This window comes from Cygnus atratus, chromosome 10 (assembly GCF_013377495.2).
Source record: "Cygnus atratus isolate AKBS03 ecotype Queensland, Australia chromosome 10, CAtr_DNAZoo_HiC_assembly, whole genome shotgun sequence".
In the NCBI taxonomy this organism is placed as follows: domain Eukaryota; kingdom Metazoa; phylum Chordata; class Aves; order Anseriformes; family Anatidae; genus Cygnus; species Cygnus atratus.
In genome coordinates, this window is record NC_066371.1 from 11,786,030 (window position 1) to 11,806,482 (window position 20,453).

General features: G+C 45.5%; 1 protein-coding gene across 2 annotated transcripts in view; it reads right to left on the minus strand.

Annotated features, from left to right (window-relative positions):
• Positions 1-20,453, minus strand: part of MGLL (monoglyceride lipase) — a 63,987-nt gene that overhangs the window by 13,756 nt on the left and 29,778 nt on the right. For both annotated transcript variants that reach the window (XM_035546576.2, XM_035546575.2), the window contains exons 4-5: positions 3,718-3,854; positions 2,114-2,224 (exon numbers count right to left, since the gene is read on the minus strand). In XM_035546576.2, the coding sequence (XP_035402469.1) occupies positions 2,114-2,224; positions 3,718-3,854 (248 nt within the window). The remainder of the gene's footprint in view (positions 1-2,113; positions 2,225-3,717; positions 3,855-20,453) is intronic.

Consider the following 20,453-nt stretch of genomic DNA (forward strand, 5'->3'; position numbering starts at 1 on the left):
CAATTCTCCTGTGTGGAGTCTGCAAACGCACTGGGTTTTTCCTGACACCAACTAAAGGACCCAGCACGTCCTCTGGGCCGCTATTGTTGCTGCCTTGAGCCCTCATTTGTTTAAGCAAGGTAAATTCTTGCTCAACTGGAAACTGCCCTAGCAAAGGGATGAATGCAATGGTCCCTGGGAAATGGCTCAGGGCCTGGAAATTGCACCAGTTCCAGGGGAAAACGGAAGCCTTTGTGCCACAGGGGCGCTGGCACCACTGCAACGTCTTTTGACTCTCAGAGGAAAAAAAGCACACAGGAGTTTTCAGCTCAGCTTTCTGGGAAATCGCAGCTTTTGCAGGAGTACTCTGACTGCTTTCACTCCTTCCTCTTGTGAATACATTTTCAGAGATATTTCAGAAATAATTATTGTTTATCCTTTTGGAGAAGCAACAATAGATTTGAAAGGGAAAGAAACCCACTGTAAACTTGTATTATTGCGTTCAAGACACTATCTGGGAATGAGACCCTATAAACACCTCTGCAACACTCTAGTTAGAGATTGGGATTTCCTGCACTGAAATAAGCAACTATCTGCTACCGACCTGCACGAAACCAGGCTACAGTAACACTAGTTCCCACAGAGCTGGTTTGTCCTTGTTTCAGAAAGGATTTAACACCTAGTAAAACATATAGTTCTAGAAGAAGGAAAAACATTCTGTATTTTCCTTGAATCGTCTAGAAATAGAAGGCTAACAGTGTGTCTCAGACTCAGACCCTATGCTATTTTTTAAATATTTATTCCTTTTCCCTTTCCAAAGAAAGAAAAGACGGGAGCACTGGTGCCCAAGGGACCTTCATGGTATTTCAGATATTGTCTCACCTGTGAGGAATTGTCTACCAGCCCCCTAAATGCACCCTTTGTTGCTCTGACTCATATTTAAATAAATTTTCCTAGACCAGAGTTCAGGATTCACTCCCCCCTCTGAAAAGCAGGTGGGACTGTGGGGGAGGCACTCAGAAGAGCAGTACCGACTGGCATCCAGGTGGTGCAAATCTCAGCAGGGTTTTGCATTTTGGGACTGAAGGTCTCAATGTGTTTCCTTCTATGGAAGAGCAAGGTGGTTAACAATCACCCTGTGGTGCCTGTAATCTTGTTTTGTGGGGTCAGTAGATGGCTAAGGTACAGGAGATGGTGTGACAGGATTATACTGAAAGCTGAGGCAATCTGTTTCCTTTCTCTCAGAAAAAAAAAAAAAAAGAGGAGGAATAGCTTAGAAGTAGATTAAAATGATAAGCTAGCCCTAGGAGAAGACTCCAGGGAGAAAGATTAAAGGAACAAAGACTGTGGGAATGAGATGTTCTGTCATTCCTGCTGGCTTAGCTGGTCCTTCCCTTTGCTTACGGCTTCGCAGAGGGTTGTTATTTATTCTTTTAAACATTCAGAACGGAGGGGAGAGCGGAGAGTTGGCTGCCTTGCAAAGCCTCCCTGGGGAAGGGCAGGTCGGGCAGTGCAAATTAGGGTCAGAAATAACTCAGGGAGGGAGACACGAACAGGACAGGGTGAAGCCTAACTGCAAACTGAAGGAGACGTTTGTCTGGACAAGAACCAGCTACGGTACCAAGCCAAATGGGCTGCTGCTGGGGCAGTGATGCGTTAGCTGAAAGCCTTCGTTGAGGCTCATGGACTCCTCGGAGTCATGAGCTCTAGGTTTGTTTAGACATCGGTCATCCCCCAAACATCAAAAATAACCCCGGCCCAACTTAGCCAGCAGCCTGTGTTGCAACCATACCAGACTCTGTATGAGTCAGGGAGAAGGCAGTAATTGAGGAAGGGAAAGGGCGGCACTGTGTGGGCTGCTGCAGGGCATGGTGAAGAAAGCACAGCCTGCTGCCACCTCCCGAGGTAGCATCGCTCTCCGGCTCTCATCTAAATCAGTTTTTCTGGACAAGTGCAGGATTCACTTCCCCTCTGAAAAGCGGGTGGGACTGTGGGGGAGGCACTCCTGAGAAAAGCATTGACTGGCATGCAGGTGGTGCGGATCTCAGCAGGATTTTGTATTTAAAGGCTGGAGGTCTGAAGGCATTTCCTTCAATAAGCAAGAGGTGACCGGGTGCAACACGTTTGCTCTTACCTTGATGGGGGTGGCGACTTCTGGGCTGGCCACCACTAAAGGAGAAATTAACACCATGCCTGAAAAGTCACCGAGTCTCTCACTAGCTGTCAGAATGGAGATGGCTCCCCCCTGCAACGCAAAATAACATCCCACAGCTTAATACAGATGTCAACATCTCATTCATATAGTAATCCTATTGCTGGAAGGGTTTTAGGCCAAACAAGCAAACAATTTCTGCCCCAGCAAGAGTGCATTGTGGTCAGCAAGGAAGGCTGGAGGTGTGAGTTACTACAAGTGGCTGATTTTTGTGTTTCTGCTCTCATGCTGCAAACCCTCACATCGCACTGAACTCAGCCCTCTATGCCACGGCAGCCAGCTCTCTGGGATGCCTTATGTCCTCCTCAGTAAAGATGGCTAAGAAGGAAATACCTGACTTTTGCTAGTTCGGGTGGGACTTGAAAAGTGAGTTGGGGCTCTCTAAGCGTGGCAGACCGGTGCTGCATGGAGGAAGGGAAGGGAAATCGGGCTGACTCCGTGCTCGTGGCACTGGTAACCTGGGTAACAGCGATGCTGTCAGCTGGCACACAAAAATCTTCATTAATTACTGGAAGTTCAATATTCTCCTCTTCAGTGCCGCCGTCCCCTCCAGCCCCACAACCTGATGGCTGACACCTGGCGCTTCGTTTTGAGCTGAACACTGGCCAGGCTGAGCCCTCCTGCGCAAGGATAGCGGCTGATGGTGAGAGGGGTGGGGGACAGAGGGACTTGGCCGGCTTGCTCAGGAAAGTTCGCAGAGGATTAGTTGCCAGGGGAAATACTTGGTGAAATTCCATGCTGCCGGAGAAGCAGGGGCTTGTTAAATGGAGCAGCAGCAAGAAGCATCTCAAAGACCTCACTGGGAAATTAGCTCCTTGTTAAAGCAGCTTTGGAGCACAGCGAGCACTTCAGAGTATGCCATGCGTTCTTATGCAAGAACACTCGTTTATCTGAGCATGGGCTGAATCCCAAAGTCCTTATTCATTTTCTCTCCTCTGGGAAGGCAGGGGGAGAAGATCAATGACATCAATGGGAATATTGCTAGCTTGAATAACGGGATTTGGCCCGTGCTGTCAGAACCAGACTTCAGATCTGTTCACCAAATCAGCGCCTTTGTTTTTGCAGCCCTAATCCTTGGTACATTTTCCTGTAAGGTAGTTTAACAGAATGAGGCTACAGGGTGTTTTCGTGCTTCATCCCCTAGCTGCTCACAAAGCTTTGGAGGGCTTAACCGCCTGGTTACTGGGTAAAATGAAAGGAGAAGCCCCATGCAGCAGGGAGGTGGTGGGATTTATCAGCTACCCGGTGGGATGGAATGGTCATATTAAAAAATAGGCCCATTGTTGCAAATGGCACTAATTAGGGCCACGATCCAGGTAGAAAAGTTAGGGATTGACTATATTCGAGGGAGATCTGGTGCGGTAAGGCGTGCTGGCAATCAGTCAGTGAATGAAATGGAAGGGATGCTTGTGTGTAGTTTTGTTTCTCCTGCTGTGGGCTGAGTTATTTCCTGCTGCCTGCAGTTGTACCCCTGTGCTGCAGCACGTACACAGGACGCTGCTGGGAGGGAAGGGGACGATGCTTACCATAGAATGTCCCAGGATGAAAATGGGCAGCCCGGGATGATCTTTCTTCATGAGATCAATGTGCTGCAAGCTGTCCCTGATGAAGACGTGGAAATCTGAGACAACCACACGATCCCCCTCGCTCTGCCCATGGCCAACTGTAGGGGAAAAGGAGAGCATGTGTCCAAGTCATTCAAAGCAAGGGTTGCAGTCCAGAAAGGCTTCATCAGAAACAAGCCTGCTGGGCTGTTGCTGTCCTAACCTAACCTCCTGCAGTCAATTAGAGAGGCTGTGGAGTGGTATCCCTCCTTGGAGATCTTCAAAAACTGCCTGGACATAGTTCTGGGCAACCTGCTCTAGGTGTCTCTGCTTGAGCAGGAGAGTTGAACCAGATGGCCTCCAGAGATCCCTTCCAGCCTCAACCACTCTGTGATTCTGTGATCTCTCAACAGAAAGAGTACTGCAGACACACAAAGGAAGCTGCACAAGAACAGTTTAAAAAGTGTTGTATTGTTCGTGACCTGGCTAAAAGAATGCTATATTCCTCCATGTTTTTACCTGCTCTTCAAAACTGCACCCTGGGAAATGGGTTTTTGCCCTAGAGATCATAGCTGCTGGAGTGTGATAGTTTACTGTAGAGCAAGAACTGCTGTGTGTGGAGTCTTGCCAAGAAATAGAAAAAATTCTGAAGGCTGGATATGGTCGCTATGAACTTAATGGGCCCTGGACATAGTCTTATCCAATGCGTGGGTGTGCATGAGCTTTGCAGAGTCCTCCTTTCCTCAGTGCTGCCTGGGAGCAGTAGGTGAGCTGGAAACCTTCCCTGCTACGAGTTGTAGAGCTCTCTATGGAGAGGCCAAGTGATGGTGGTGGCGACAGCCCGTGGTGGGAATGTCTCGAGTGGCATGCTCCACCTAAACACGTGCTCGTGCAAACTGTGCTGCACCTGGCTGCCTTAGCTCTTTCCGTATCTGGGAATTATCTTGTCTGATCAAAGGGAAGGAATGGCTAAAATGGGAGATGATGAGTTGCTATGGAAACAGGGGATCCCTGGCAGAGGTGGAGCTCGCAGACCCACGAACGCAGTCCCAGGCAATTTGAAGCCTGCAAAGGCTTGAAATAATGCCACCCGGGGAAGGGGTTTATATGTCTGCCTGACCACACAGACATGTCGGTACCCATCAAGGAGAGGAGTCTTCCTCAAAAACAGTCCCCTGTTTATTTCTATTCCATGCACATTGTTAAGGAAAACTGAAGGAGAAAACACTACACAAACCACTCCCATATGGATAGGGCATAGGGCATCTCAAACACAGCTCCCTGCTCCCCTGGGCCTTCCCCAGTGGGACCAGGCAGCAGGGAGAGAAATTGAAAGGTGTGAAGGGCAGTGACTTGTCAAAGGATGTTAAGTGCCTGGTAATTGTTTACATGCTGGATGGCACCCCCTCTAGTGATTGCCGAAGAAAAGCATTGCCTACCCAGCCCGAAAGGTAAAGGTTTTTCAGCTGGATCTGTTGGCAATAGTCATACCAGAAGAAATCAGCGTGTCTGAATTGACTTTCTGGCAAACCGTCCAGAAAATCACCTTCCAAATGAGGCAAAACTTCTAATAAAGAGCTGGACTAAATACACGACATCTAAGAAACCCTGAACTCCAAACTTGCTCTTGTTTTGCCCTCCCAGGTGGTCTCCAGAGCTGGGCCTCATGGCAGTGAGCACTGCAATCAGCCGTGATGTCTGCCAGACAAACCCATAGATGTCATCCTGGTTGATTATAAAACGTTACTGGTGGTGCTTTCCATGCGCACACTCCAATTTCTGCCAAAACATGATACTGCAAGCATCTTCCATGGGTCAGTGACCAGAAACAAGTCAAAGAGCCAATTAAAATAAGAGATTCAATAATCTACAGAAGTGAAGCCCTGTGTGGGTCTAGTGGATCTCTTTACTTTAAACTGATTTTTATTACAGATGGAAAGTGAGCTTTTCCCAGCCTTTATACACAGAGCTTCACCACTTTGTGGAGCTCTCTTGTGTTCTCTGCCTAATAATCAAACTGCAGACTTAGCAAGTTAATATGAGTTGAGCAGTCCAGAGAGAGGAACTTTTTCTCTTAGCAGAGCTCTGCACTTCTTTTTTCTCTGGTGCTGCCTGCACTTGCTTCTGGTATCTCTTTCTCTACAGAGCCTGTGTGAGACAGCTGAGCAAGCAGAAATAGCAAAATCCCCGTGGCCCAGGTCTGTATATGGGCCGTGACTCTGTTGTGGGGCTGTGAGGCTTTGTGAGGCTCTATTTTTGGATAGACAGAGGCAGGTCTGGAAGGCTTCATTCGTCACTGGTCCCACTGCAAAACAGTGATACTGCTCATAGCAGTGAGAGTTATGGTTGTGGGAAGCCAAGAAGTGCCTGTGCAATAGCTGTGACAAGCACATCACTGGAGTTCTCCAGGTTTGTGGTTGTTTTTTCGTTATTGATTACTTAATGAACCTGCCATTTGAACCTAATTTCAACTACTAAACTACTGTTCCCCACTGAGATGGCACACAGCAGTGCTCGGGGCGCCGTCTGGCTGCATGTATGGTAAAGGAAGGCCATGCAAGTCTGCATCGATGTCCTCCCTACCCCTTGCGCAGGGTTACATGATGGCATTGCTAGGTTGCATTCTTTTATTTTATTCCTTTACTCTCTTCACCTCCAAGAAACCAAACGTGTTTCTCCAGAGCATGAGTTTATTGAAAGTTCAAATATCCCAGCTGAGAAAGCTTCAGGGCGAGGAACTAAAATGAAAGGCGTGTGCACGACCAAACATCAATACAGTCAAGAGTATTGACATATTCTTCTCTGATCTTTTGCCTTTGGAGCTATTAAGAATGAAAGGTCAGGTTCATCCTTGATGTGAAGCTATTTGCTTTGGGTTTTGCTGGGAAAGAACCTGGCGTAGTGGTTCCACAGCGCCTGTGGCAAGGCACTTGGTGCAGGAGGAGGGGACCTGCCTGCACCTGGGAACTGGAACTAACCAGGGCCGCTCAGCACCCAAGTGAGACAACAGCCGGCCAGAGAAGTGTTACGGGAGTCCCAGCTCCGTGAGTTCCCACCACAACTCTCTTCCTCGGGTTCCAGAGGGATGTCTTAACCATCTTTTTTGGGATGTGCATCTCCAAAGAGCTGTAATTGCCCATGCACTTCTACATGGCACACTGGGTTTCCAAAACCTTTCAAACAGGTTTCATAACTACCTGGTTTCATACCCAACTTGCGTGGTTCACTGCTGATATAATGAATCTGCAGTGGCTCGGTGACTATTTCAGGTTGTAGGCACTGAGGTAATCGTAGGCACCCTTTCCTAAACGTGGGCTTCTAAAAAAGAGAATCCACAACTTTTTTACAAATTGCCAGTCTAGGATTAGGAGGTCTAAGCCTCCATTTCCAGCCAAACTCATCACTGCAAAATAGCGTACTTTGCTCAAAGTCTGAATAAAGGCTGCACTGATATAATAGATATGTAATAGTTATTAAGGTCTGCCCTCTGTATTTTCTGTAAAAGCTTGTTCAGACTGCAGCTCTGCCACCACAGGGACAAGAACAGCGACTCATGACAGTCATCAATCCTGTCTGAAAGCATGACCTCAGACCGATTTCTCCTATGGCTATGGATCCTCCAAAGCTCCACACCTCTCTGGGTGGAAGAATACTGACTGCCTGTGTAGGAAGACAAAGCTGAGGGTTCAGCAATGGAATATTTGGTGGTGTAAGGGCTCTGGGGATTGAGTTATCACTGCATAGGTATCACTGCCTGCATGGAGGAACCTCTTGGGCTGGATAGGCTCAGCAGCATTGCTCATCTCAAAAAGAGATGGAGCCTCACTGAGGGTGAAAGCAAGGGAGAAGCTGCTGAGCAGCTCCTCTGCTGAGAGAAAAACAGAGGGGACTTTTTTTCAGATAGCAAAATTAGGTGGCAGCACAAATGAGATGGTGCTTTGACAACTTTTGTCTTCTCAGCATCACACTGCATTCCCTCTGGAGTGGGAGGGAGCTTCAGATCCTCATCAAGTCACGCTGAGCAGTGATGAAAAAATCCCTCTGGGCACCCCACTGTATTGCACCTTAGAAGAGGCTTGTCCTCTGGCTTTTATGTAAGCCACAGGCTATAGGTATTTCTTTCTCCTCTAGTGCCAGACCCTCACAACAAAGGCTCAGCCCAACCCTGTGTGCTCAGGTGTGGCACGAACTGCTCCTTAAAGCTCCAGCTGGAATGTTTGGCTGCAGAAGATGAGGTGACACAGAAAATGCAGGGTCAATTGCTGACTCCAGCTATGCTGCTGTAAATTTACTGATTTCAGTGGTGTCCCTTAAAGCATACAGTCATGGGAGAGTAGAAATTATGGTCTAAGTTGTTTTTTCAGCCTTTGCTCCCTATTTATTATGGAAAAGCCATAAAACACAGTGAGAGGACGTGAGAAATCTGCCCAGGGAGCTGTAATTCTCCAGGCAGAGTCTGGATCTTGACTTTCCGCATATTTGGAGGCTTCCAACTTTGGGGGAAAGGGACTGGTTTGGATCCATTGTTATTGTAGTGAGGACAACACCACAGGCATCAGTGAGGTGAAATGCTATCTCTTGCCAGCTGAAGGTAGAAACAATCAGGAGGAACTCAGGACTTGACCCCTGCCTCAGGATCCATCACACCCAAGTGTTTGTTTTCCTCTCTAGAACCCTAACTCCAAGATTTTAAAGAGGGAGAACCACTGACAGAGGGCTGGGAGAAGTTTGGGCATCCCAGGCTTGCTGCTTCCAGAGCATAAACACATTTCACATTGCAATGACACTAACAGAGGAGCGCGGATGCAGGAGATCTCAGCAGCAGCTAAATGCGAGACCTGCCACCACCGAGAGGTCAGTGATTAACCAGCCCCAGCTGAGGAGCTGCTCCTGCACCGCAGAATCCCACACCAAAAGGACACTTCCTAATTATGTCAGAAGGGGCCATCGGCAAAGCTTGGCACTGATTTAATAAGCCAGAGCACGGATGTGATTCCATTCCCAACGAGGCCTTTGGAGGCCAGAAAAGATCGTACTGCTGCAGCACTGGCTCGGCGGCAGCAGCAGCACATTTCAGCACGCCCACCGCTGTGCTGGGCAGCAGTAAAGGGAGGATTTCTGCAAGAGCCCCTCTTCTTTCACTGCCTCCTTGATCAGTAAGCATTTTGGAGTGAGCTGGAGTCTGACAAGTCCATTTGAAACAAAAGCCTAAATGCCTTTTGGAGGAGGCATTTACATGAGCATTATGTGTTTATGAATGTTATGAAAGGTTTGCTTTATTCTTGAAGGCCTCAGGTTTCTGCCCCAAAATGGAGTTGAGATGGGCTTCTTGCTGGTGTGTGTGGTTCTGGACACTGCTGCACACCAAAGGGTGGTGTGCTTTTTAGATTTAAAAAAAAAAAAAAAGGTTTTGAATTAATAACAACTAAAAGATCCTATAGATGCTTTGACTCTGCAGATGGCCCAAACAGACCTGGAGCCTCTGGGAGGAAGAAGCTGATGGCAGCCATTTGGATGGCTCTTTCTGTGCCCAAGGAGCATATGTGCCAACTTCATCCCTCTGCTGCAACCCTTCTGAGCAGCACCACGTGGCAGCTGGCTCAGGTGGGACCCTCGCTGTGACCAGCCCTGCGATCCTGCTGCTGTGGAGGGGGCACTCATTGTGATGATATCCAGCCCCTGATGGCTGGGGGACAGCAGCTCTGCCAGCCTCTGCCTTCCTCTCTGCACCACACAAAATGCATTCAGAACTGGAGGTAAAAACAGTCACGTCAGCCCGGCATCGGTACAACTGTAATGCCATAGACCTACTAGGATGCCATGATAGAGCACTATGATTTAGCCAGTGCTTACAGTTAAGGTACAAAATGAAGCAGATAAGGTTTTCAGGAGTGTTTCAGTTTTGGAAGTCAGTCTAGCAGTTAATTAAGTGGTGTCACAAGGCATTACAGCTGATGCCTGTATTTATGAGATCTATTTAAACTCGTCTGAGCAAGGACTGCTTTTTGTTGTGCTTGTACAGTACCCAGCACTGTGGGGCGTCATCACAGACCTTGGTCCAAGATACTCCAAGATCTTAATGTAATAATTAACTCTAGTCCCAGATTGTAAGGCAGCACATTTTTGCAGAGGAGGAGATAGGAGAAAGCACATAGATGGAGAATGTGGGTGATACAATACACAAGACGACACTAATAATGGGTGTGCATAGCAAATGTTGTATGAAGCCTTGATTTTCTGCTTGGGTGCTTTTTCAAGGTTTAATGAAAAAAATATTAATGAACTAGTAAACACTTCAAATTGTCAGAATAGTTCACTACTGAACAAACTATACTTGTTTTGTAATGAATCAAGTACACATCTTTTTCATCAAGTGAGCAAAGCTCATTAATTAGACATGTTGGATTTCAAAGTTCCCAATGTTTAATTATTTGTTTAACAAGCACTACATCTAATCCACCGTTCAAACACACAAACAACTAAAGCAACAGGAAGAAGCTTCAAAGCAGGACAATCAACATCTGGAAAAGTCAACAGACTGTTCCTTTATTGTCAGGAACATGTAAAGCAAATGTTCCACTCGCAGAACAAATACACACAGGAAGCACCTCCGATTCCATCAAAAAGATTCCTACTCAACAAAGCAGCTTCCTTGCCCTGAGAACACCCTCGTCACAGCAAGGGCGCTGGTTCTGCTCCCCCCATGTGACCTTTTTCAATTTCCCAACCAAACAAAGTCTGATGCACGGGGGGCACTCAGTGGTGTCTGCCTTTCATACATCCATACTCTTCATTTTGCGTGCAGATGTGAGAGGCAGGACAGACACACCTGAGCCAGCCAAGAAGCACCGTAAGCTGGGCCGGGACATGCCATGCTACCATGCCTCTGTTCAAGTTGCCACAGGTCAGCTGCTGTGCTGCAGTGCATTTTGTAGGTAAACCTTTGGAGGTGAGCTTTTCAATGTCGGTCTGACCAAGCTTTAGCTGTGCACCACCTTATTTTCTTCGACAGCCCTGGTTTCCCCAAGAAGAAAAAGGTTAGACTGGAAGGGAGCTATGGAGGGCTCCAGCTCAGCCTGTGATCTGGACCACCAGGAGCCAGGACCCTGGGGCACACTGCAAAGTAAGCCTGCTCTGCAGAATTGACGAGTTTCAGACTGTCAGTGTTTGCCACAAGCCTACTGTCTAAGACTTTTCCAGGAGGGCTACATCTGCATCAGATGGGAAGCATTAGGGAGTAAGAGGAGAGGGCTCACCCTAACCACTGGTTCCACCTTTATCTCAAGGATCTGAAATATATCTCGACACATGCTTATCGTTAGTAACTTTCATCCACTCTACTCTGTAGCCCTCAGCATCTCTTCTTTTGTATGACCTGCATAGATGCAATGAATACACTGGGTTTCCCGTGACAATAGCCACATTATAAAACCATTAGTTATGGTACCCAGCAGTATCTCTACACCCTTGGTGTTTTATGTGTTGAACATTTACCTGAGAATTACAGATGGATTCTGCCGCTCTCTTATCAAAGGGGAGTCTTGCCCTAAATAGGCAAGTGCAGCATCTTCCCTTTTCCTTCTCAAGATTAGGAAAATGTTTTTTCTTTCAGCATTTGCTGGATACTTTTTATTCACTTGCCTCACACAAAGAGTGCAGCAAACTGAAAGCCTTCTCCTCCCACATCAGAGACACATTTGCAGAGCCGAGATATTTTTAGAATAGTGCACACACAGAGTTATATTGTTTGTTGTCTTGGTTAGGAAAAAAAAAAGAAACAGGCAATTTTCTATACTAAAATTATTTGTGCCTTATTGCTGGGGAGTAGAGAACTAGTCATCTTGCTGAAGCCATTTCAAATCTTTTCTGTACTCTAAAGATGACAAACAAAATGACCTGGAACATATCAGAGCAGTCATTAATTCTGTCCAACAAGGCAAACTGTTTCTGCCAATGTTAAGAGCCAATTCATCTCTAATGGATACAGGCACGGTTCTTCCAGCTTTCGAAGACTTGCCCATTTCTTATGCTGTTGCAGAGTTTGGCTCTGAATTGCACTTTCTTAAAAGTCTTCCTGGAACATCATGCTGCTCATGAAAACATGCTGAAAAAAAGGCATCTGAGTGTTTGTGTTACAAAATAATAAGTCAGTGTGGCCAGACTGGAGATACAAGCATCTCCCGGGATGTCAAGTAACAAAGGGAGGTGAGACGGGCTGAAAGCCTGCTCACACCGCAGCCAGCTCCTGCACAGCCAGGACTCGGGCAGCTTCGTCACTCCTGCCACAAATACAGTAAGCTGCTGCTGGGGGAGGTAAGGCCCAGGGAAGAGGAATACAGAGCCCATTTTCTTTTTCACAAAGCTCATACACAACAAGATCCTACTTTATTCTTTAGCCCCTTCTGCGATGCCACCCCCCAAGCTAGCCCTCAAGAACACTAATGCAAAAGAGAGGTGAAGTGAATGTCCTTCTCGACCAAGCAGCTGGGACCCATGATTTGAAAGTGCTGCACAAAGCTGACACGGATGGTTGAGCAGCTGTTGAGTTCCACTGCAAAAGAGTTTCTTTTGGTGATGGGTGAAGCGAGTCCTATCTTATCTCTTTTCCCATGGGATGAAAATCCCAATACAAATATAAGACATATGATTAGTGAGGCATACCATATGCTTTTTATAACCAGGAAATTAGTGGTTTTACTTACAGCCCTATAAAAATTTGTAACTGTTATTCTTGTAGTGTTGCACTGAGATTTCTCTCTCTTTCCTGAGGAGCAGATCATTTACGGATGTATAGAAGGGGTGACTATTTAACAACAGAGTTGGTCCTCAGAGACTTAATTCTGGGGTGACATAAAACCAGCATCAGCTTGCAGTTATTGCAGAAAAAAATCTATGGACTTTGCTGGAGCTAATCTAGGCTCTCACTGCTTCATTTGATCGCTATGCCACTGGTCTTTGTTGTAGGGCCTCTGTTCTGCTCTTCACGTATGACTCAGGATACACTAATGGTAGCCAGAGTTCCACACTCACTGGACAAGGAGGAACCACCTTTGTAGCATCCAAGGAAAATCTTTCTGCTATTTTAAATTAATTTTTAAAACATTTATTTTTCTATCTATTTATTTATTTATTCTTTTGCTTTAGCACCGTAAAATCCAATAAAGGGTGCAAGCTTTATTTCCAGATGACAAGAAAGCTGAAAGTCCACTTTTCTTTACTTTCTGATCCAATTTCCAGCTTTAAGATGCTTTCAAACAGCTGGGGAACCAATTCAGAACGTCAGGGTTTTCAATGAAAAAGCCAGTGCTGCGGTGGAATTGCACGCTCCCCTTCCCCTTCCCCTTCCCTGCCCATTTATTCCAGAGCACTGCTGGCATGTGGGCTGGCTCTCCAACACGCACATGCTATTAAGTCCTAAATGACAGCTTGTTTAACTAGGAAACATTTCCATTTTTTCCTTAACAAAGACCATTCATTTCTTGCTCTTCTGTTTGCTTAAAGACGGTTTCATTCGCCCTGCCTGAGAGTCTGCACAGCCCTCCTGATTGTTCCCCTCCAAATAGAGCTGCAAGTTAATGACCCACCTCTTGATCCCTGAGCAGGGAGCCCTGCCCAGCACGCTGCGGGCGCATCAGCCTGCTACTCACACTGAAAACCCATACGTGTGCCTCGAATATTTTTATGCTTGAGAAAACAATCAAATCAATTCATCTCAGGGAAGACAGTCCTAATTCTTCCCTGCTAACACTAGATTAAGCATCGAGAAGAAAAAGAGATGAAAGCTGGAACATGCAGTAACTCCCTCCGTGCTGCTGACTGATGTCTTGGGGGACAGGCACGGCTTCCTTTCAAGCTGTCTTCAAAAGGTTGCCCTCCATACAGACCACCCACTGGGAACCCACATCAATAACAACAACAACAAAAAAGAATGTAAAAGAGACATTTTTCACCCAATTTATTTACATATTAAAATAAACACGAGTTCCCATACAGAACAAGGGCTCCCGGTGGGTTCTGTTTAGTCTGTGAGATTCTTGGCACTGGAGTACAGCATTTCTTAGTCCAAAGCAATCTTGGCATAGATAGTTGGTTATATATATTTTTTTTTTCGGCAACTGGCAAATGGCATAATAACAATAATGCCTCTTAAAACTGGAAATTGTGTTTGAAGACACCAGCAAGGTGCTACACCAATTCATCTGCCAGAAGGTTGTTTGCAAACCAGAGCTCCCAAATTCTTGTGTCCAGGATCTGTTCTCCCTACAGTCGACCTGGCTGAAGGGGGCTTGGAACAACATCAGTTCCACAGCGTTAGGGAGGTTTTTGCTTTTTGCTTCACTCCTTTGAACTGCCACACAGCCGCAGTTTCATGGCCAGGCAGTGCCACCGTCATTAGGCTGGATTTGTCCCCGTTTCTGACAAGGCACGAAGGAAATAGTACTCTTCCAGCACTGGCAGTTTTTTGTACCCACTTTGCATAAGCTCAGTGATTATACCATGTGAGCAGCAGGTGGATTATTTGAAATAAGGACAGCCTTTGTTTGTGGATTTTTCTTTTTTTTTAACAGCATACATCCACACAGAGCTAGAGCTGACCCAAACCCTACCAGACTTAACTGTAACCCACTTTTCCCATTCACACAATTAAGAAAAACCCCTCTGATTAAGCAGGTCTGCCAGGGGCCGTGCCCAGGTGGGACAGCCCTGCCTGGTGTGCCAGGACAGTCCCAGGGGTGCCAGATGGTGGTGAGATGGCACATGGGGAAAGTAGCGTGGCAGAAAATAATGCTACTGAATTCATCTTGCAGCAAAACTGCTGTCCTTTCTTGGTACGGGCTGATTTCAGTGTGATTGTTTCAGCTGCTTTTTGGCAGCCAATACCCTTTCCTCTGTAACTCTCCTCCCTGAAACTCTGAAATCCTCACTACCTATGTATTTACCAAGCAGGTCAGGATCAAACAGGCAGGTTATTGCTTTCCGTGCTCTGATGCTCATTTCAAACCACGCTTGGCTGACAGCAGACAATGAATACTAGCTGGCAGCCTGCACTTCAGTCACCAACCCACCAGTGCAAATGTTGAGCTGCTGAAGACTGGGAACCTGTATGCTGCTTGTGGGCTATGCAAGGTACTTTTCAACCAGTCAGTGAGTCAAAATAGCAAGTAGGATCAGAAGGACTCAGTTCAGAAAAGCCCCGGCTTCCTCTCCCTTCACCCAGCTGTTGCTGAACTGAGCATAAGCTCGGCACTACCAGGCAGCAGACTCCTTAGCTTGAGATAAATTACGAGGGTCTCCCAGCAAGTTTTGCCTTTGATAAATTCAGAAATGGAAAATAAATGTGGTGTGGAGAATGCCAGTTTTAAGGGATTTGGGTTGGGAGCATTATTCTTTTTACCATCTACAATTCAGCTTTTTTTTTTTTTTTTTTTTTTTTAAGCTGAACAAGTATTCTCAAATTGGAGAATACTGCCAAGCCTTGGATAAATCTCAGCATTAGGGATGCTGTGGGTATAACAGCTTTCCCCATGAACCAAGTCTGCAGACAGTACCTTTGGAGAGATTAACCCTTGAGTGCCACAAGACAGGCTCTCAGTTTTGATGCATAAAGAAATCTCACCTTGTGAGACTTAAGGCAGATTATTCCCGCTCATGGGGCAATACTGAAGGAGGGTGGAGTACAGAATAGGCTTACTTGGTACTAAGCAACTTTTCTGCTTTGTTTGTGAAGTGGTCAAATTTCCAGGTCCAATCCTGAACACAAATTCAGCCAAAGGATGCGTAACTACCAAACTACTCAACCAGCATGTATCTATCTGATCTACAATTATTTCCTCTTACCCAGAGACCAGAACTAAAGCTATGTGAAATCAACACAACGCTGAGCAAAAAAGCTTTTCTATTCAGGTCACTAAAAGGAATTTGGCCACAGCTGGCACAGACCAAGACATGTTACCATCCGAGGACAGGTTTTTTGCTTACAGAAATGGGTTGGACTTGTTCTTATTTGATGTCTTAGTGAACAGATTGGTGCATTACAAAACCAAAACACCTCCACTGTAACCGGCTCCCTGACCGCCAGCCTGCACAGAAGACTTCACAGTGGGTGCACACACCTTCAGATAAGACTATTTCCAGATGGCCATAGGTTTTGTGAGATCTTTTGCAATACTCGTTTTGTTTTTATAATGAAAATGCTCAAGGCTGAAAGGAATGTTACTGTGGTGCTGGAAAATCTCATCTGGGTTGGAAAGTGAACCAGAGGCTAACCAGATGTTCTACTCTGCTTTGCTAATGGACTAAGAAACAAAGAGGGTAACACTGCCAGAAGCTTTTGATTATGATGATTATTTTTTTTTAATTCTGAAATAGTTTTCCTGAATCACCAACCATGTTTGTCACAATTCCCTGTACATCTCTTTGTCAGCTAAAACAATACTTTATTCTCTGAAATAATAGCCCAAGATGTATTAGCTTCTCACTAAAATAGCAAAAACAACCTTAAAACTCATGAGTCAGGTCTTGGCCCCAGTGAAGTTAGTGACATTTAGCTACAGCCTTCAGAGAGTGCAAGTGTGTACTCTGTGTGTAGAGACATAGAGCTCAAGCAATCAAGAAATAACTCCCTCCAAACCATGTAAGAATCACATTAGGAATGTGGCTTTAAATTATAGGCATTTTGAAATTAAAAAGAAGCTGCAGTGCTGAACTATCCCTGCCAGAGCAAGAGGTGATGCTGGGGGCATCTGGCACGTACAAGGTCTCCCCAATGCCCCAGAGAAGGAAGGAAAGGCAGAACCAGGAAAAGTCCAAGGGTTATGTGGTACAGCAGGGAGAGACATCAGTTAATGCTAATGCAATGCCAGGCTCTGCAGATAAGGTGTGAGACCGTAAGAGATGTGCTCTTAACAAACATGCTGTGGGTAATCAACAGATGGAGAGGAGAGAAAAATATTGGCGCTGAAATACATAGCCCTAAAGTGGGCAGAAAGACACTGAGACAAAAAGCGAGAAGTGCATTTCTGAGAGTCATAGGTCCAAGAGCCTGGAGCAGCCTGCTCAGTTGGAGCAGGGTTTGCTAACAACCAAACTTGGTTAAAACCCGAGCTTTGACCATATGTGAGAAAGACGTGGGGATGCTATCTGCAGAAACAAAACACTAAGTGATCCAGGGAGTGTCTTCCTGTCTGTGCTCCTAATAAGAGCATGTTTTAATAAACAAAGAAATGTTTTTTTCTGTTTCACATTCAAAATGGATGTGCAATAGGAGGAACATGATTCACTGAAAGCACCAAACACTGTAACAAAATATGTTTCTCTGCAACACTCAGACTAATTAAAAGGGGAAGAATCTGAAGATGTGAATCAAAAAAAGGATGAAATTTCCCTTCATTCTTTGTCTATTTTGCTTCTGGGGCTTGATGCTGCAATATTCAATGTCTTGTTTGCAGTCACTGGTAGAGAACATTTTGTTTTTTTAAAAAGTTTTTTGTATCTTTTTAAAAAAAGAAAAATATCAATTTTAGAACTTGTGAGAACAGTCGGTTAAAAGGGCTCATGGTCTGTAACAAATAAAGCTACTCCCAGGAAAATCAACACTGCTGTTTAGTTATGGAGAAAATCCACCCATTTGACACAGGCCTATGAGCTTTATAACAACACACTACACTTCATGAGTGAGCAAATAAACCAGCAAACAACAAACACTAGAACTACATGATACGCAAAGCAGTGTACCAGCTGCTCCTGCATCTTTATCTTGGCAAATATCTTTTGCCCCAGGTCTCTAGCCTGATCTGAGAGCACAGACCATTGAGGGACATCCACTGAAGTCTGAGAAGGTGCAGGGGACTGTTACCTCACTTGTTTATACCCTGTTATTCAGTCATTTGCAAAATAGGTAGGGTACAATCAGGATGTAATTAAGATGAAAATGCAGCTATAGACCATTCATTGACTGGTAATACTTTTTACTTCTCTTTGTAAAGCTACCCGTCCCTCACCTTTGTTCAGTGCAAATAAGAGCTTTCTCTGAGTACTACACTCCCTAATAAGCCTGTTCCTACAGGTTAGCACTGAACTAGACACCAGTCTGAGATGGATTGTGCTCCCTTGAGTGCTGTCATCTGTCTAAACAGGGACTGAAGGAAGTCAGACTATGTTTTAATCCACCAGGAGTTATATACACAAAATACATTTTCTTCTGTACTTTTCCAAGGGTGTTCAGTAACTTAGAACAGCCATTTGTAACTCAATAGGATAACAAACCACATCTGTGTGAGAATACATTTATAGGTGAGGAATCATCAGTAATTAGCTCCTGAAACAACCTCCTCCAAATTAGATACATCTGACAAACAATAGAAAAGTTAGTCACGTAAATGAAATGCTGTTGCTATGGAAAAAAAAAGTCCCTATAAAGGTGAAAATAAACACATGCTTCCTTTTACTCATTGTGAAAAGGCATCAAGAAGCATCTCCCTGAAGATAAAGCTGTTCCTAACTGTAGACACTGTCAAAGTGTGCTTTTAAATGCACCATTTCTCCCCCCTTTCCAAAAGCTCCTGTGCTGTAACTTTGGAAGAAGCATCCCAAATGTTATCAGTTAGGATGTTCTTTAGCTCATAAAGTCATAGACTTACTGAGGACCGAGACTGTCGAGTTCAAGGCCCTACTGAAAGTGCTTCCCATTATATCAGGTTGTTCAGGGCCTTGTCCACTTGAACTTTAAATATCTCCAAGGCTAGGGATTGCCGCACTTCTCTGGGTCTTGCTCCAGCATTTGACTGCCCTCATGGTGAAAACATTTTTCCTTCTATCTAGTTGGAATTTCTCAAGCTGTGATTTGTGTCAGTTCCCTCATCCTATCACCATGCACCTCCAAGAAGAGTCTGGTTCTGTTGCCTCCATGCCCTCACACGGTACTCATAGAGAGCAATAAGATCTCCTCATGGCCTTCTTTTCTAAAGCCAAATAAACCCATTTTTATCAGCCTCTCCTTGTACATCTTGTTCTCCAGTACCCTAATTGTTTTGACAGCCTTCCACTGGCCTTGCTCCAGTATGTTAATGTTTTCCTTGTACTGGGGAGCAAATTGGACCCAGCGCTTCAGATGTGGTCCCAGAAATGTTCAGTGAAAGAGAATAATCACTTCTCTTGAGTTGCTGGCTTTAATCTTTCCAATACAGCCCAGTGTGTGGTGGCCTTCTTCACTACAGGGTCACACTGTTGACCCATGTTCAACTTGTCTGCAAGGATCTCCAAGTCCTTTTCTGCGAAGCTGCTTTCTATTCATTCAGTGCCCAACCTTTCCTGCTGCATGGGGTTATTCCACCCCAGATGCAGGACCTCACAAGTGCCTTTGTTGAAACTCCACAAGGTTCCTGCCAGTTCATTTCTTCAGCCTGTCAAGGTCCCTGTAAACAGCAGCCTTCCAGCATATGCTTGCTTTCTACAACTTGGTATCCCTGTACACTTGCTGGAAGTGCTTTCTAGCCCATCATCCACATCTTTAATGAGAAAGTTCCACTGAGGGTTTATGCAACATCTATTTATTATTTTTTCCTCTGTAAGAGATTATTCCAAATAGCTTCTTGATGCCAGTGTTCTTGCTGATATGAACTAATGTCCTGCCATAGAAGTCAGTAAATGAAATGATCCCTGGAATAAATTCTGAAGCATGTCTGATGTCTGTCCAATAGCTCCAGATAGCAGACATAGCTCATAACAAGAAATGATCTGTTCTCTCAGCTTAAGCTCTTTAACAAACATCTGTTCCTTCTCCTTTCACCCTCAACCATCTTGCACACAGACGTACTCCTACAGCTAGCGAAGCTGGTTATGGGAGGGCAAGTAAGCTGCTGAAAACATTACAAGAGGTTGTCAGTTTTCCTTCACTAATAGGAAATGTCGTTACAAGTTACATGCCTGAACCTGCGTTCTGGCATGGTGACAGAGTTATCCTGAAGCTCCCTGAGCAGATGTGAAAGCAGAATTTGACCCTTATTGGGAGGATTGCTTTATATATGTAAAGACTGAGTACAGATGACAATTGCACAGATCTTTGAGACTGCAGAAGCAAGACAACAGTTTGAAAAACAAGACGAGCTAATTCAGTCAAGGCTATTTCCTCTTCAGTTTCCCATATTGACCACAGTGAGCCATGTGTCTGAATAAACGACGTGGTATTCCTGAGTATGAGGACCACTTGTCTAAAACTCCTCTCACTCAGTTCCAGCATTATCTGCACTCCACACAAATTTAAGGGTCCACTCCTCTTTATCATGGAGGGTAATCACAGAAGGCAAGCCAGAAGGACTTAACCCTCGGAGGAGGAAGGAAGCCTTTTAACTTTCCTGAATGAATGACACGTCTTTCCTCCATCACGCAGCCTGCCTGCTAGCAGTTAACAGTGGCAGGTTGAGGAGCAGGGCCTGGAAGGTGGCCAGTGCCGACAGCTCCACACTCAGAGTTGTTATGGTAAAAAGGGAGCATTCTGTTCTGTCTATCACTGTTTCCCCTCGCACTAGGGCCCGTTGTTACAGCCTCACGCCTCCTTGTGTGAAGGCCAACAGCGAGGCTTTGTTCAAGAAGCAGCTGCGGAGAAGATGTACTATCTCAGGGAATGACCTACTGACATTGCTCCCTCTGTTGCTCCCTCATTGCTCCCTCATTAGTAAGCAGGGATTAATTAGGAGAACTGGGGCAGACCGCATGGCCTG